A 19002-nucleotide genomic window follows, 5' to 3' on the forward strand; every position below is an offset into this window, starting at 1 on the left:
TTTAACGGAAACGTAATCCCAAAATGTGTATTTTCATGTACCTAAATTTAATGTAGTTTAAAAGTTAATGGTTCTCTACTCAGTCTGGTTTTACAGCTACAAGAGCCCAAAAAAAATATGTTTGAAACATACCCACTCAATTTTTACCGACTCCGTGTCCCCAGCCAAATAATTCCGCCAAAGAAACGTATATCAAAAAAGAATGACATACCGACAGACAGAACAAAATGAGCCTAATTACCTGCAATTGAGGCAACCAGTTCCCAACAAACTCAATGATGACTCAAAAACTGGATTTACCACCAAAACAAACCTTATTTCTTACAACACAAGAGTTATAAAAAACTTTGTCGACGGGCAAGTAATATTTTTGTACGCGTATTACAATTTTAAGCTCCTCCCAAGATAGTTTTTTGTTGAAAAATTTTTGGGGCACAGGCGGGGCCAAAGAGAAGCCAGCCCAAGTAATTGCGTTAAAAAAATTCCCGAAATTACTTTGAACATGACGATTTGCGGTGCTTTTTTTTATTTCCTTTTTCTGCACTGCATTTTCCGGCTGGTTTTTATGTGGACGTTTAAATTTTAAAGTCTTGTATCAAAAACGTTTCAAGAATTAGGCGCACGCAACATCCAATGTACATGTCATGTAAGTACACGCATAAATTTCTTTAACTTTAATGCGCGCTTCATTTACCTTTATTTAGGTAATCAAGTGAGTTTGCGACGTGAAAATCATTTTGTGGAATGCTTTATTCAACTAAATGTGGCTTAAGAATATCGCAGAAAAGCTAACAGAAGGTTGTTTGTCATTTTGTTTTCTTTTTTAATTTCAAAGTTATAATGGTCAAATGATATCAACACTTAAAAGTATAATTCCTATGTAAAAAACGGTGGTGAAATAGGCCCACCTGATGACCATACTAGATAAATAAATAAATATACTACGACAATATACACATCGCCATCTAGTCCCAAAGTAAGCGTAGCATGTGTTATGAGTACTAAGATGACGGATGAATATTTTTATTAATAATATACATAAATACTTATAATATACAGATAAACACCCAGACACTGAAAAACCTTCATGTTCTTCACACAAACATTTTCTAGTTGTGGGAATCGAACCCACGGCCTTGGACTCAGAAAGCAGGGTCGCTGCCCACTGCGCCAGTAGGCCGTCGAAAGGCACACAGGCATACAGATTTGTGGGCAATGGCAATCGTTATGTTCAAAGTAACTTTTAACATTTTCTTTGGGTTTGATTTTTATTATAGAATAGCACACGACACGATTTTAGTTTAAAAGTAGAGTTCGAAAATTGAATCTTCCTATCTGATTGGCAGTCACTTCGACGGTTTTTAGCACTTCGATATCTGCAAAGCTATCCGTCGCTCGAAACATAAAGTACATTCGATCTGATAAAGATACTATGGTGTTGAAGTCACAGCATCTCAACAACCGATTGGCTATCATTTTATAGATCAAATTTATTTTATGGAATAGATTTTCACGGCTGAGTTTCACACGTTTTTACATTTCGTATCTGTTTATAGATACAGTGAGTTATTCTGCATACATTTTTAGCTTTACGATCTAGACTAGTCTATGGAGAGAAAATATACCTAACAAACAGGTTGGTATTTTGACCGATCTCTACTTAACTTTTCTTAAACTTGCTATGTTAATAAACGTACAAAATTTGTACATGTTTAGTTTGTACTTTTTTCATTAATACGAATAATACGAAAGTGTGTTTGTCAGTTTTTTCCATCTTTACGCAGCAAGAGATCGTTGGTTTGTTGTGATACGGTTTTAGAGTAGAGTGAATAAATGAATACAGTTTTATTGTGCATAAAAAATCATAATAAATGCAAATACAAATAGATCCTTAAGATAGAGCTACATTTTGGTGGCTTTATTGCTATATAGCGATTTCTTCCTAGCGTCCTAAATATACTAGAACCCAACCTAATAGACAGGAAGAGAAAGTTTATTCGCCAAATTAGTGTCATAGATTACTTTTTAACCCCAAAAATGCAGTGAGGTTGAACGACAATTATTCTGTTAATACATACTAACCTTCTTTATGCTTAAACAGCTGTTAAAGTATAGGAAAATAACACGGGATAAATACTTTAAATCCCGAAACACCTAACAATGAAAATGATTTGAATTTTCCTTTTTACTCGAAAAACTTTTACATCGACCTCTCTAGTTAGTAATTAAAGTAGTCAGTTAGGGAATTAATGGTTTGATTTTTCTCCGGTTCGGTCGGTTAGGAGGCTTTGGCAGTAGCTAGTTAGGTACCTACCATGAAGGACGTGCCGCATAACGATTTAGCTCCGTGCTATGTAGAAACTGATGAGGTTGCGGTTTAGCCGGCTACCATCTAGACTGCATCATCACGTCATCTTCATCATCATCATATTCCTTTTTTGTAGCACTGCTGCACGAAGCATGGCACCTAACTATACCGCGTTCATTTACGTAATTCAACGAGCTCTTGGACAGCGTTGCCCAATGGGATCCAGTCGATGACGAGTGTACAGCATTGATCCGTGAATTGCTGTGGTACTCTAAGAATATTGAATGACCTTTAATACCATTCGCAGAGTATTTCGATTCGCAGAGTTCAAGACATGATATTACTATATGAAGTCAGTGTACTTCATTTAGTAATATCATGTCTTGAATAATGTTTATGTTATAGATACCATTAAATAATGTATTTCCATCAAGTTAGTATAAGTGGCCCTCCTAGTCACTATATGTAAATAAAATAAATAAATAAATTACTTCACCAGACGATATTACAGTCAAGGACTAACTAAATAGTTGAGAAACAGGTTTTTTTTTTTTAAATTAAATCTTTATTATAGATTTATTTATCACAAAAGAAAGACGTAATAAATTATTACGTCTTTCTTTTGTGATAAATAAAGTACTTACATAATTTTACAGAATTACATTAAATAATATCACCAACAGCTACGCGTATATCCCCTGTGTTTATTTTTATGCATTAATTAATATATACGACTAGATTTTACGCGTGGCTTCTCTCACGTGGTAATTTGAAAAACTTTGCCAGGAGACAGGCGATTAGAGATAGTTAATGAGCTACATGGGCTACTTTTTATCCCGGAAAAATGAAAGCAAGCGAGCAAGCGCGACCGCGAGCGGGATCGTAAGCGTATCTTCCCAAAGGCACTGTGCATTTTTCCCTGATAAAAAGTTATATATAGTTAAAGCCAATTTTACCCTCTGGCCCATAAACTATTTCTATGCAAAAGTTCACATCAATCCTTTACTCTGTTACAACGTTATTGACGGACAAACAAACACACATTCGCATTTATAATATTATTATGAATGCCATTGGAACAAAAAATTTCTCGCTTTAAATAAACAACCTAGAAAAAACATAAGAAAAAAAAACAAAACAACTAGAAGGATAACGTCGTGCAAAATAATATAGCGGTCTTATTGCTACTCCAGCTTCAGACCAGCAACCAAAGGCGCAACAAACCAAATGCTGTATATGCATGGCAGATGTTACGATAAATAATATCTAAATATAATTTAAAACAAAAAAATCTATATTTATCTCACATAAACGAAAAGCCTCAAAAATTATAAATAATATAAATAAATTATATTACGACCTAGCCTTAAAGTACCTAAGCGTAGCTTGTATATGGGTACTAAGATGACGGATGAATGATTTATGAATGATATACATAAAAACCAAGACACTGAAAACATGATCCAGCTGTGGGAAAGCCTTGGGTGGACTCAGAAAACAGGGTCACTGCCCATTAGTTGTGATTCGCGTATATTTCGGACTTACTATTTATTACATATTTAGTCGCAGTTCAAACTCCCTATAAATAAAAATAGTACATATAAAGGCTGAGTAACAACGTACCTAGTTAGAATAAGCACGAGATTATTTATGTCATGTTCAAGTTAGTTTAAAGAGTAGATTTTAATCCTCGATGCAATAAGTTTTATTAATGTTATCGTGGGGAGACCGTGAGATCGTATTTGTAATAAACTCCTTAACTATTTTCCTTTTTTTTTTGACGTTATTTACTTATCAATGAGGTGGGGGCAGATCAGAAAATAGTAATTGTCATATCTTCCAGGGTGTCGTACGAAGTGACTTTGGCATTATAACGGAGAGCGGGCACTGGCGTCCTCTGCGCTACTACTAGCATCCACACATCCGTCCAGCGTGGTGATTATGGATTAGGCTTTCCGTTGGAGTGAGTTCCGTCCAGCAGTGTACTGTTAAAAACTATGATGATTTACTTACACTTACTCCCTCGCAACCATAGAAAAGAATAGAAAAACTTTATAGTACGTAGTTACTTAAAACAAGAAAAACAGTTATAGTACATAGTGCTAGGGTGCAAAGGCGACCTTTTCACTAAAAGTGATCCATCATCATCATTTAAAATCGTACTACGCGGCTAGCACAGGCAGGAGTCGAAAATGTTATCCTTCGATTATATCGAAATCCGATTATATGTATATATATTATATATATCCGATTTATATCCAAACACGGGATAAAATTTACTTGTTCACGAGCCACCTGTATGGAGACGGGAAAGACATCACCTCCATTATTATTTATCAGTATCAATCCAATATCCAGTCAGAGAGAAAAGGGTTCAGGCTATCAACACGTAAATTATTTCGATATTATTTCTCGTGCGGCTATGGTCGGAGTGCGGAGTGGATAAAACTGTAGAAGAAAACCAAAATTTTGGCCTTTCGTCGTGGACAAAATGTTCCCTACCCATCTCTAATGGGATAGAAGAATATATCAACATAGTATAAAACAAAAAGGCTCTTTATCTGCTAACTCCTCCTGAATCGGATTTTTATTTGGGATCCACGGATGGGATTTTTATTTGGTTTTCACCATATGATATTTCACAGATGGGAACAACGTGTAAATAAAAACCGATATAATACTTCACAGGATTTAGAGGAACTCTGAGACTTATCTGTGAAACCGAAAAGTCAATAGTTTTTTGAGTAAACCACTGCCATGCCATTTTACTGAAACAAATCAGACCTATCATCACATGCAAAATTAAAATCACGTGACTCCTGTCACTTTATTAAGTACGTCAACACTATGCGCGTGTCGGTCTTCTACTGTCTTGTCCGTTGTCATAAGTAAACACTTAGAATGTTTTGAATTCGTTTGTATGGAAAATTAAATATGCTTCTTTTGATTTAATATTTTAACAGGGTGATTCGTTATGAAATATACTTATGCATTATTTCATAATTCGGTTAAACATTGCATATAAATTTACACAGTTACAGAGTAACACCTCATACCAATGTCGGGTACGTACAAAACAAAAGTAAAACATGTCTACGTACAGGATCTGATGTAACTATTAAACGTAAGCCGCTTAGCGCCGGTTCGGTTCTCGAGTGAATCAAATAAAACCATTACACGTGGTTGCGTCCAAGGTAGAAGAGATAGCAGTTTTGTAGCCTTATTTGACGGAAAGTTAGCGCTTGATTGCTGTGACACAATGGTGTTTAAGGATGAATGAAGCACTACTTTTATTTTACACCAATTACCTCAATCTGGTCTAAAGGTTTGCATTTTTAACTACGGATACGGACGGAGGTCAATTCCCGGATATGACCAACCAACTAATGGGTATTGGGTTTTCTGTTAAAGAAATCTTAGTACCAGTGTGAAGTTAGGAAATTGACGGTGACAACTCCTGAGCCTCGAAGAGCACATTAAACCCGGCTACTATCACTGACTTTAATAATAGTAGTATTCAGCAGCGTAGTGGGCCCATGCTCAAAAACCTTCTCTATTGTGAGAGAGGAAGACAGCCAAGTAGTGAGACGTTAATAATTGGCTAGGCATAATAATGAGGTTGATACTAAACAAAGGAATAGAAAATAAAAATAAAATATTGCACGCAACTATTCACACCTGAAAGTAAGAGACTGGAATCTATAAATCAGAAAATCGTTCGTCTGCCCTGGTTCCTGAGAGGTTCCATCCATCGCTGGATACCATCCTACTGAAATTTTTTGTAGTAACTGATTAAGGGTATATACTCAAATATAACTATTAACTGCCATACCCCTAAGAGATTATTAACCTGCAACCTTTTAATACTGCAAAGTCATATAGATTGCAGTCATAAGCTAACTGATAAGGATTTAGAATTCAAAAAAAAATTTAAATAAATGCTGCCTTAAGGAGAGCGTATTTATCGCCTAGTTATGTTTATATATAAACTTATCGTTTCGGCTGAAACTTTGGTACGAGTATAAACTAGAGCATTGGTATTAGAGAGTCAGTCGTAGTACTTAAACAAAAACCGCTTTAAAAATCAAAAGAACCCATAGTCTTCTATTTAATCAATTTAAACCAAAGGAAATCGCTTCAATTTATAACTCAAACCGCACCCTTTATCTCTTAATAAATTAGTCGTAAGTGCTCATTTGACATTACAAGTAGAGATGTTGTTTTACTCAATGATACAAACATTTGTTTGTGCGTCTATTTATCTGTATTAAGCGCTCTATCTCGTTAACGCGAACTTTTTGATGTAGCTTTTTTTATCTTTATATGCCTTAGGAATGTTTATTCAAACAAATAAGTAGGTACCAACTGTTAAAGGATTTCTTTGTTATTGGCTTTGCTTTTCGACACTGATAATCCTCTCGATCTATGTATGCGATATTATAATTCTATGAAGATTATTCTGACAATAGGCCATTGACCTATCACTACTTTTTTTTCACGTTATGTACGAAACCCGAAACATTGCCGTTTCAACTTTGGGTGCAGTTTATGGAAAATATTTAAATACTGTTTAGTATGCGCCAAGTTATATTAAGATGTTTATAATCGATGAGTGGACTGTAATTTGTGCGGTTAATTGGTGTAAAAAAAGAAAGACGCGAAGAAGTCGGAGCATAGGAAAGACAGCACTTACTTGACCTTACTTTTCATGGGAATCCGGGAGCACGCCGTCCGTGGGCTCAAATATCCTCCACAAAGTTCTCTCTTCTCAAACACCACCAATTATGTTAGTATATTAGTTTATGTATAGTATTTTGGCACACACAGTTAAAATTATGCTTAGAAGGATTTTATTGAACCTTCTAAAGAATATTATGATATTTTACGGTTTTGTTTCAGGCAGCAAGTAACCTCGTATTGCCTGTTACTTTAGCGCAAATGTCTTGATTGTTTGCTTTTGTTAATTTAAGTTACAGCTTTAACAATTATTAGTGTTTTAGAGGCGCATGAGGGCGCCGCCGGTATCATCATGAAGAACCGTTCAGTACTGTTTTTGGATTGGAAATGGGAGGAAAGGAACACCAATATAATTTTAAATTAATATTTACGACTTAATTATAACTTGGCGCAACCATTAAGTATCGCTTATACTCTTCCGACTTCAGACTTCAGCTGAAGTTTTCTACTTTTGTACCAGTGCCCATAGCAATAAGATTTATTTGATTATAATCGACCTATTTGAGTGTCGGCGACGGCCGACTAGCGCAGTGGGCAACGACCCTGCATTTTGAGTCTAAGGCCGTGAATTCGATTCCCACAACTGGACAATATTTGTGTGATGAACACGAATTTTTTTCAGTGTCTGGGTGTTTATCTATGTATTATAAGTATTTATGTATATTATTCTCTAAATTATTCATCAGCTACGCTTACTTTGGGATTAGATGGCGATGTGTGTATTGTCGTAGTACTCGTATAAAAGTAGCACACTGTAGGAGCAGACTTAAATATGAATTTCAGGAAAGTATCGATAAATCTATACTAAGTAATATTATGAATACTTATTTGTCTTGTGAATGAAAGTTACTTACCATAGCTCTAATTAATTAACACTTGTTCAGGCAGCTCTTTCGGCGGAGCTTGCAGGATCAGCGAGTCTTCAAAGCGATTGAAAGTGCGCTTTATTTTAACGTATCAAGGTTTTAATACTCGTGTTGGAGAACGCGGAGACTTTAATAAAACTCGTGTTCACTTATTTTATTTTAACTATCTTCATCATCACATCAACCGATAGACGTCCCCTGCTGGACATAGGTCTTTTGTAGGGAGTTCCAAATTCCACGGTTCTGTGCCGCTTGGATCCAGCGGCTACCTGCGACGCGCTTAATGTCGTCTGTCCACCTCGTTGGGGGTCGACCAACGCTGCGCTTACCAGTTCGGGGCTGGAATTCTAACACCTTTGGACCCAAACTTCCATCCTTTCTCCGAACTATGTGCTCAGCTCATTGCCACTTCAGCTTCGCGAATCGTTGAGCTATGTCGGTAAATCTGGTTCTTCTACGAATCTCCACATTACTGATTCTATCGCTTAGAGATACTCGAATTGAATGAATGAGTAAATTTGAACTATAAGCAGCAGAAATAACTCTTACAAGATTCGTGACAAATGGATTCTCGAAAATGAAATGTTTCTTATACGACTCATATATCATATCATAAGAGTGCACAGGAAAACGGACCGTCTTTACAATTAAAACGGTATTACTTACAACGTTACCCCTTTAAAACGCAACATGGTTACTCAACCAGCAAACTGCAGTGCTGGTCAAAGTTTCTGTATGTTTCTAATTTTGTGGTTTTCCAATGACTATCCTTGTTACTGTAAAAAAATAATAATGAGATGTTGTGCCAATAAGTCTCTAAGTCTGCTGTAGCTGCCTCGTTGGTCTAGTGTAATCTACTCACGAGGTCATGGATTTATTTGCCGGATCGGGCCTTTATAGGCATACTAGCTGTTGCCCGTGACTTCGTCTGCGTTTGATTTTGTTTTTTAATGTGGCATTAAATTAAGTTGTAGTTCTAAAAAAATTTAAAGTATTCAGTACCGCTAAGCCTTAAATGAGGGGTTTGCTGCTGTCCTCCGAAGAGTTCTGTCCTCTATCTACAACCAGAGTTTGGGCAAAATTAAACACATATTATAACCTCTATAGTACAAAAATAATTATTTAAATCGGTTATAATTTGTCGGAGTTATTGTCTAACATCGTCAAACACTTTCATCCCCTCTCCCAAAGGAACCGAGCTTAATGTAAAAAAGTAAAAAGTAATAGTATCCTATATTACTTCTAACACTTCCAAGAATAGGTGTACGAAGTTTCATGAGGATTGGTTAAGTAGTTTTTGCGTGAAAGCGTAACAAACAAACTTACATTGACATTTATAATATTAGTAGGGATAGGGATAGGGATGATGTGAAACTGGCCTTTACCAACTCTGTGCTTAGAAGAGCACGTAAAGCCGATGTTCCTGGTTATAATCACATAGAATATTATTATTGTTAAAACCCGCTAACCCATATTGGAGCAGACTGGTGGGAACATGATTACTTATCTCTTATGTGAGAAAATATCTTTGGCCAGCACTGCAGTTTACTAGGTTAACGATAAGGATAATGCCTTAGAAGTATTTGAACACGCAAATATTAAATAGGGATTATTATTATTACAAATTGTTGTTGAGGTAAAACGTTACGTACAAAGCTTTTGTACAAAGGCGGTGTTAAAATGATACTGCTAAATAAGAACGCCTTTCTAAATCAAATAGCATCGCATTACTTACAACTTTTGCTTTTACATTCGCAATCAATGCCACGAACAACAAGCACAACATAATATTGCTATTTTATAGGTTCTTCATTTCTACTTTCGCTATCTGCTAGTGAAAGTTCCGTCAAAATCGAATCAGACAAGGCAAACAGATGACAAAAAACTATATAATTGTTTTAGGTTGTTCATTTATATATATGTATGTATAAATATATATATTTAGATTAGATTTTATTTAGTTTTAAATAGTTTATTTAGGTTATATTTATAAAACAATTATTTTAAAGAATAAACATTAAATACGATATATATATATATATGAATTGATGTTCGTTAGTCTCACTAAAACTCGAGAACGGCTGGACAGATTCGGCTAATTTAGGTCTTGAAATAATTATGGAAGTATAGGGAAGGTTTAAAAGGTAAAAAAACAACTAAAATCCTGTTGTATGTGAGTTTGCAACCTAACGTTTGTAACGAAATTTTGTGTGTATAATATTTTATGTATTTAATAGGTTTCTGGTTGATTTTAAAGCAATCAGTAGGTTGTTCTGCTTTACCGGGCAAACGATGTCTGCCGAGTCCGCTCGTAGTTTTATATTTTACAACAGTCCTAAAAATCATTACCATAGCCTTTAAACATGATTCTTGTTGGGTGTCAAACTAAACATATAATTGGGATAGTGAAGAAAATAAATCTGCTTACACTTCGCACTACTGAGAAATATGAAATTTATTTAGTCAAAATCTATATCAGATAAATCCTCTGTTATCTTCTTAATCTCTGCCTCACTTCGTTTCTTCTCAACTAGCTTCTTGGCTTCTTCTTTCTTTTCCCCATACAACCTTTTCAGATTGTCCAATACATACTGTGGCATATGTCCAGGCTTCGGCTGGTGTATTTCGTATTCCCCTTTATCGTTCTTGACTAGTTCTACCATAGAATCTTCTAGATTTATAACATCGCCAGGCTTCGGAGCTGGTCTTTTGACGGATTTGGGAGGGTTTTTCATCTTCTGGGCCCATGTTTGGAGGTATTTTCCCGCGTCAGTTTGGAGAAACTGAAACATAATTAAATCAATTCTAAAATTCACTTCAATTTATCGGAATGTTTTAGGTGGTAGTCCACGCTGGCCAAATGCGGATTGGCAGACTTCACACACCTCTAAGAAAATAATAGAGAATTCTCAGGTAGCAGTATTCCTCACGATGCTTTTCTTCGATAAAAAACGGGTATTTAATTGTTTTAATTAAATATCCGTTGAACTATTAGATTTACTATTTTAAGATTTGCCATTTTTGAAATTTAACGCAAAATTACGTGACTGGTTGGTTTATAAATGCTATTACTCGATAAGAGAGTTCTTGGATGATAAAATATAATTTACTTATTTTTTATTTGACATTCCATGATTATAAACTTATTATTCCATACAGTAAAATTAATAACATTTTTATTATATTCAGCTGACATATTTTGATTATTTTGATTTTGTTTATTTAGATGTTTTTTTAGTTATTATATACATGAATTTGTTTTAATCAAGATGGGCATGTCATATATTATGACTAAACATGTATACCTACAATATTGGATGCAAATAAAAATAATTTGAATTGGAATTTGAATCCGTTAAACAACGCATATAACTTAGTTTAGTTAGAGGTACGTGCCTCTAACACCAAGAACAAAAAGAAACGGTTTAATACTACTGCAAAGTGGCATACCCCTAACACACCCTAGCAGTCAAGAGCTAGCTTGTAATGGAATAAAAAAAATATATTCTACGACGATACATAATGTACATAAATACTTATAAAATACAGATAAACACCCAGACACTGAAAAACATTTTTCTTCATCACCCACACATTTTGAAGTAGTGGGAACCAAGCCCACAGCCTTCAACTCAGAAAGCAGGGCCGCTGCCCACTGCGCCAATCAGCCGTCAATTGTTCATCAATTGTTGAGGAAAATAGAAAACAAACAAACAGACAGCATCTTACCCCATTCGCTGTATCCGTAACTTATTAAATCTATCTATCTATCTATATATATGAAAGATAAAGTGTGTGGGTATGTTCTGTATAGGCTCCGAAACGGCTGGACCGATTTCAATGAAACTTTCAGGGAATTTCCGGATTGACCTGGCGAGTAATCCTGTAAAGTTTGGTGACGATCGGAGCACTCCTATTTTTGAACTGTCAAACTGTCAAATACAGCTTTTATTTACTATAATAATATACTATTGTTATTAGATTACTTTTGTACATGGATGGGTGTAGATAATGATCTTCGCCCGCTCGAAATGAGAATAGAAGATAATGAATACGGAGAGAAATAGATAATTTAATATATTATGAGACTTAAATTAAAATTTTAATGATGTAAGTTTATTGTTTAAATTAAATAAAGCAAAATCTAGCCCGGCGAAGCGGGCTGGGTACGCTAGTACTTAATAACAGAAAGTAGTATTTATTTACCTTTTCCCTGTTCTTGTTTATTTTTGCTGGTGGTGGAAACGACGCTTGCCGTTTGCTGTTACTGTTGCCGTTCTTGGGAAAAGGTTGACCGGCTGAAAAATTAATACACTTTGCATGAATACACTTTGCATGAATACACTGTGCATGAATACACTTTGAATTAATGCATTTCGGATAGAAGACAGAAGCGGTGATAGCGCAATGGGTAGAAGCTCGCCTTCACTTTCGGGGGCCGAGTTCGAATCCACCTCTAACTTTTCTAAGTTATGTGCGTTATAAGTAATAAAAAAGTGAAGGAAAACATCGTGAGGAAACTTGCACGCCTGCGAGTTCTACATAATGTTCTCAAGGAGTCCACCAATCCGCACTGGGCCAGCGTGGGCCGCACTTCTCATTGTGGGAGGAGACCCGTGCCCAGGGGGCCCATTACCGTAAAGCAGTACCGTTGTTATGCAGTGTGTGAGTGAAGTGATCCAAATCAGCATATTCTCCAGGCGGCACTGCACGTGCTGCTCTGTCTCCAATACCATCGAAATACGACCCGACAAAATTCTAGATCAACCCAAAAAAATATTAAAGAATCTTACTTAAATTCATTGTGTTCGTCTGTGGTCCCAGTTCCAACATAACTTGGAAGTCAGCATGATTGCCAAAAGCGAAGCCAAAACCTATCCTTGAATCGGTTCCTGGAAAAAAGAAAACAAATTGTTTACTTTCGAAAACTGATTCAGATGGAAGTACTAGTGGTAATCATCAGTTATAAATACATACATTATATTAAATTAAAAAGCCATTTATTTCTCATCACAAATATATAAAATTTACATTGATTTTAAATTCTATTCATACAAAATTAACTAAGATAAGTCTTCTTGACCAGAATTAATTTTTATTACCGTGCATTTACTTAGCATAAGTTTCATGTTTTTCATGTCACTATTTTTTTACTTAATATCTTTATATTATCACAGTTATAAATGTATTTTTGTCATAATATTTTCTTATTAGTTTGGTCATTTGATTTACAGATACAGGTTCTACCTAGTTCAAGCATCAGTCCCCACATTATAAATGTGTAACAAAATAGCCCGTAAGCAACATTATATTGTACTCGTACTTGTAAGTAATGTGGAGAAATAAATAAATCATTCATTCATTCATTCATTCATTCATTCATTCATTTTATTAGTATATTTCATTTATTTTGTTATTTGTCTTTTGTGTATATGAGGCTTTCTTTACCCAGTCTGTCCCGGCTATCTTGCAGATGTCGTCTGCGGGATAGCCGGGACGGGAGAATCTTTAATTATAGATTCCAATAAAAGATTTTTGTCAAACAGAAGAATCTCCCTAAGGGTAAATAAATGTGGATTAAAGAAACTCTTTCCCGATTAATTCGAACCAATTACGAAATAATCTAAGTATCTATTCAAATAAAACATGATTTATTTAAGAACTCTTTTTTAATTTTTTGTGATAATTTAACTTATGGCTACAAGCCTAAACTACTACTAATTACTGTACAAATGATGCCCGCGTGGAATGGTGTCAACAAAAGTGGATCTATTTCCGCGTTGAACAGCCAGGCTGATCCCTTGCGCATAAAATGGTCCAGCCCATTTGTCACGAGATAAGGCAATCAACTGCGGGGTAATGTCTCGCAAGAAATTTTACATTTTTTTAAACAGTCAGACAATTGCAATAATTTATTTCATTGTAATTTTTCAAAATAATATAATTTGTAACTGGCGTTTTTTAAATGTCCACATTATAAAAAGACCGACTTTGCAGTGCTCATACAAAATTAACGCTCAAACTGAAGGTCTCGTAAAAGCTGTTTTAACTAACTTCCTTTGTTTGAATGTGGCTCATTATATTAAAAAAAATCGGCCAGTAATATTGACTTGACCTTGTAATATGAATATTTTATACCTACTTATCCATACTTATGTAATGATAATAAAAAGGTTTAATCTACAAGTAAAAAAATGGTATTGACCTTACTTTCAATTTAGGGCACTTTACTAGTGTTAGCAAAACTACCTTTGCCTGTACTTTATTTAGTAAAAAAAGAATCATCGTTCGTTGAATTCTGTTTGGCACTAAGCTGAATTGTCGAATACCTTTGCCTCTTCCGAAGGTGAGGTTAGAGGTAAAACCAAAGAGAGAAAACTAAAAAAAATATAAATTCTTTTAGTTTTTTAAGAAAAGCACTATATAACTAAGACTTGACGGACATGAATATTGTCTACTTTTCCAGCCTCTATAATTACTTACTATGCTTGCTCATATATTAATACGTAATACCTACAGTATCAGGGCCTTGTTTACATATAAGGCAACTGTCAAAAAAATATCAACTTTTAAGAAATTTGTTTATCCCTTAAATAATACCGTATGAATACGAAGCTTGGAGGGTTAGTTTGAAAAAAATACCTTTCTTTATGGGAGGAATGTTGGAGTACGCAACTGACAATAGAGATGGCAGTTCCTCAGGAATTATCACGCCACATGATGCTGAAAACAACAGAAAAGCAGTTTATATATCGTCATCATCTTCAAGCCTATTAATGTCATCAGAGTTGAGACAGGAGCCTTCTTTCGATACAGATATTTCTAGAGCATAGACCCACCACGCTATTCCAATGTATTTTTTATACTACTAAAAGTTATGAATAGTGATGATGTCTAAGATGGTTGCGGGCTAACATATTAGAAGTACTGCATAGTAAGCGCATAACCCCAATAGGTTCCTTGCGGCATCGTACCAGAACGCATAATCGGCCGGTAACAAGCCACGGCCAAAGCCTCCGCCAGACGAGAGCATTAAAATAAAGAAATTGTAAATTTCCAAATTCTTACCACGAACCCGGTCCTTCCACTTATAAGATCACAGCGGTTTGTTGTTCAGAGGCCAAAAATTAAAATTCGGAATGTCTTTATTCAATTTGGATATTATAAAAATGTTTAAAAGTCATCCATAGTGGATGAGTTACTTAGCGTAATAGTACCGCCTTGCGTAGCCTCAGGGAGGTTATGCGAGTGATGAAAAGGTGTCGCCAAATTTATGTCGTCACACATTGCATATTGCGTGTGTTTATGTCATATGAAATCTGATCCGAAATCATGTAATTCTGACCCGCATTAAATAGGCAATCACATTAATAACGGGCAAAACCTACCGGGTTTTGCTCAGTAGTTATAAGTTGAGTCTACGTAATTATAAATGTCAGTGGGTTAAGGTGAGGTGAACGCTCTCGCGTAGGTAAAGATCGCGTGAGATAACTTTGCCGTTCTGAAGTAAGATGCAAATGCCTAAAAATGAAAAATTACCACCAGCAGGGCGTATGCGCAGAAGTCGCACTCTCTATGTCTACACCTATTCGGAAAGCATAAATTCTAGGCAGCAAGCTTAATGACCATCAGTGTCGTTTAAACCGATAGTCTGTCTTAAAGTCGATTAAAGGTATTGTGTGAGAATTAACATCATGGTAATCTTTTGGCCTGAAACAATTACCAATTCAAATCTCTCGACCCTTGCTAAATAAAACACTATTATTAAACAAAATTGACGTAGAACATAGAACTGGATGAGCCACGCTTTACGCGAAACGCCTGTTGTCTAATAAGAAGCATTTCAATGGCAGCTTGGGGAGGGCAAGCGAAAGCGTGTCAGGCCATAGACAACGTAAAAGCGATCTCTGGAAACGGAAATAAAGGTTCCTAATTTATCTTGGATCACGCTTAAATCTGCATAGAATAGATATGGTAGCAAAAACTTGTCTGGGCCCTATAAGTATACCAGGTGTTAAAGGACATACAGAAGAAGAAGAAGAAGTAAGAATTTCCTCACGTCAGTCCCTCACTCACGTCGCGGGGAGTCCGACATTAGCTACACAAGGCCTTGAAATTTAAGACTTGTGTCTAGCAGTAGACATCAATCAGTGCATAAGTTTCTCACTCACGTCGCTGGGAGTCCGACATTAGCGACACAAGGCCTTGAAATTTAAGACTTGTGTCTAGCAGTAGACATCAATCAGTCCATTATTTCCTCCCTTACGTTGCGGAGAGTCCGACATTAACTACACAAGGCCTTAAAATTTAAGACTTGTGTCTACAAGTAGACATCAATCAGTCCATTAGTTTCCTCACTCAGGTTGCGGAGAGTCCAACATTAGCGACACAAGGCCATGAAATTTAAGACTAGTGTCTAGCAGTAGACATCAATCAGTGCAAAGGTTTCTCACTCACGTCGCTGGGAGTCCGACATTAGCGACACAAGGCCTTGATATTTAAGACTTGTGTCTAGCAGTAGACATCAATCAGTCCATTATTTCCTCCCTCACGTTGCGGGGAGTCCGACATTAACTACACAAGGCCTTGAAATTTAAGACTTGTGTCTACAAGTAGACATCAATCAGTCCATTAGTTTCCTAACTCAGGTCGCGGGGAGTCCAACATTAGCGATACAAGGCCTTGAAACTTAAGACTTTTGTCCAGCTGTGGACATCAATCAGTCCATTAGGTTTATCCATCGTCCATGACCTAACGGCTAACCTTTTATTTTTATTGGCGGACCAGCAGATGGCCCACCTGATAATGAGTGGAAAACCCTCGCCTATAAAGAAAGCAACATTTCCCAGGGCATATAAGGTCCACGTCCTACAAAATACCGTGTGCCCCTGTGTGCATCAACCTGAGCTTAAGGTATTAAGACTCATGCATCTTTAAGTACCACAGACAACCAGGCTCTTCAGACCGGAACACAGAAAAGCTGATTGTCGACAGAAATAAGCATGACAAAAAGCCGACTCCTTATTACATGAAAAATAAATTAAAACGATGCATCCGTCCTTTAAAAAAAATCATGTTGATTGGTTGCTTAGTTAAGCCGTAAAGGAAGAACAAACAAACAAACACTTTCTCATTCATAATATATTGGCCGTATTGACTAAACCATTATCAACTCTTAGGTGATAACTATTCGTGAAAAGTTGATAAATGCCTAGGAATCTCCTTAAATTAGGGTTATTTAGCCAGGTATAGTGATTATTCTTTAGTATTGTTTGCTAGTGAAAATCGGCATAAGCATTTAATTTTAAGCCAAGAATAGCCCGAATCTTTTTATTATATTTCATTACTGTTACTTTTTTACGGAAAAGCTTCTTGTCCTATTTTAATGTAGTTTTTTTAACCTCACAGATAATGAAATTAGTGCAAAGGTGAAGGCCACAAGAGGGCATTGCGGAAGTTTAATTTCGTCGACTTTTTTAATTTGTTAACCTATTTATTCTAAGTTGAAAAGTAGAATAAAATTTTGTAGAATAATGGAATGTTAATAAATAGTAGATTAACACATAAATAATAAATAATAAAAATAAAAACCCACATGAACTATTAATATAGATATATGTATTAAAATTTTAATTTTAGAATCGAGATAATCTCTTTAACTCATAAACTACCCATGCCTGTCAAAGTTAAACGTAGGTATATCTTATAAATTTCGTCTAAGGTACAGACTAAAGGCAAAAACTAATCTAGGTATCTCTAAGTAATAAACTTATGGCTGTAGATAACTTACCAAAAGAAAGGAACAAACAGGAAATAACGAGTATAGTTTCCATATTGAATATTTCGACGAAAAAATTATCTAAGAGCACATTATCACACACTTGCACTTTACTTTTAAAAAATATATAAAATCAACTACCATCGACGAGATTTACCGCCAAACTGACTGCTCACATATGACAATACTTTCACTATTGCGACAAGGTCTTATCTAATGTAGCGGCCCACAAAAATTCGACTTTATTACGTAAGCATTGAGTCTATTTTCTTTCATCATGACTCATTATTTATTCCCTTTTGATTGTATTCGGTTGTTCCATAAGTTTGAAACTCAAAATCACGAAGTGCAAATAGGGATTTTAACAAGATCAATTGAAACCTTAATCCATTACTATATGGTTGACTATCACTTACATTTAGCTTAAGTGAGGTCTATATGTGTGTGTATCCATTCACTGGTAGACTAAATTTTGTATTTTAATTAACTGTTAGTGTAACTTTAATTAAGTTTAAGCTTTCTCTGATTGTGATAAGGTACGTTATTGTTTGCGCTAGTCATTGTGTTAAGATGTTCTAGTACAACATATTCCACCACTTTCATATTTGTGAAAACAAGAGTGGTGGACATATTTCAACGAGTTAGAAAGCTCACACACCAACATAATGTTATTAAAGACAGCATAATACAACAAAGTGTTACCTGAGTCCGTCAATCCGAAGTAATTTGATCTCTTTCCGCGTAATTTTATAAAGAAAGATTATTAGTAATAATTAACTAACTACGTGTTTAGTTCATTTACAAATCGGACCTACCAACTTAATTATATTACCAGCTTTTAGATACTTCCTATGAAATAATTGTACCTACACTTAAATAAAAAATACCAGAAATCTCTCGGCCTTGTAGTTCCTATAATTACCTAAAATTATAAACTTTTGTTCATACAGCGTAGCTGTCGCCATTGCGTGCTGAGCGACACTAAGTCTTCTAATAAAATCCATAGTTAGCATTCGGGAGAACACGCTTTTTAAAGTCGTCAGGATTGGGAGACTTCACAGGCCACTGCCATTCAGAACTCTGAGGCAGGTTACCTCACGATGTTTTCCTTTACCGTTGAAGCCTATATGATATTTAATTTCTTACATTAAAAACGCAAATAGCTCTGAAAAGGTAGCGGCGAACTCGGCCGCCCAAAAGGAAACCTTACCGACTAGGCTATCACTGGTTTCACTAGGCCATGCTCTGTTGCTGCGTGAAAGGCTTAACCTATGTTCGGCTAAACCTCTGCACTGATCTTGATGAAATTTGAT

General features: G+C 35.6%; 1 protein-coding gene across 1 annotated transcript; it reads right to left on the reverse strand.

Annotated features, from left to right (window-relative positions):
• Nucleotides 1-10348: 10348 nt before the first annotated feature.
• LOC120628175 lies at nt 10349-17840 on the reverse strand. The gene is made up of 5 exons (XM_039896415.1): nt 17702-17840; nt 14554-14634; nt 12705-12803; nt 12118-12209; nt 10349-10694 (listed from the first exon to the last, which is right to left on the reverse strand). The coding sequence occupies exons 1-5, from the start codon at nt 17742-17744 to the stop codon at nt 10371-10373; spliced, it is 639 nt and encodes a 212-aa protein (XP_039752349.1). The 5' UTR covers nt 17745-17840; the 3' UTR covers nt 10349-10370.
• Nucleotides 17841-19002: the final 1162 nt, after the last annotated feature.

The sequence above is a fragment of the Pararge aegeria genome, chromosome 12 (genome assembly GCF_905163445.1).
Source record: "Pararge aegeria chromosome 12, ilParAegt1.1, whole genome shotgun sequence".
NCBI lineage: Eukaryota > Metazoa > Arthropoda > Insecta > Lepidoptera > Nymphalidae > Pararge > Pararge aegeria.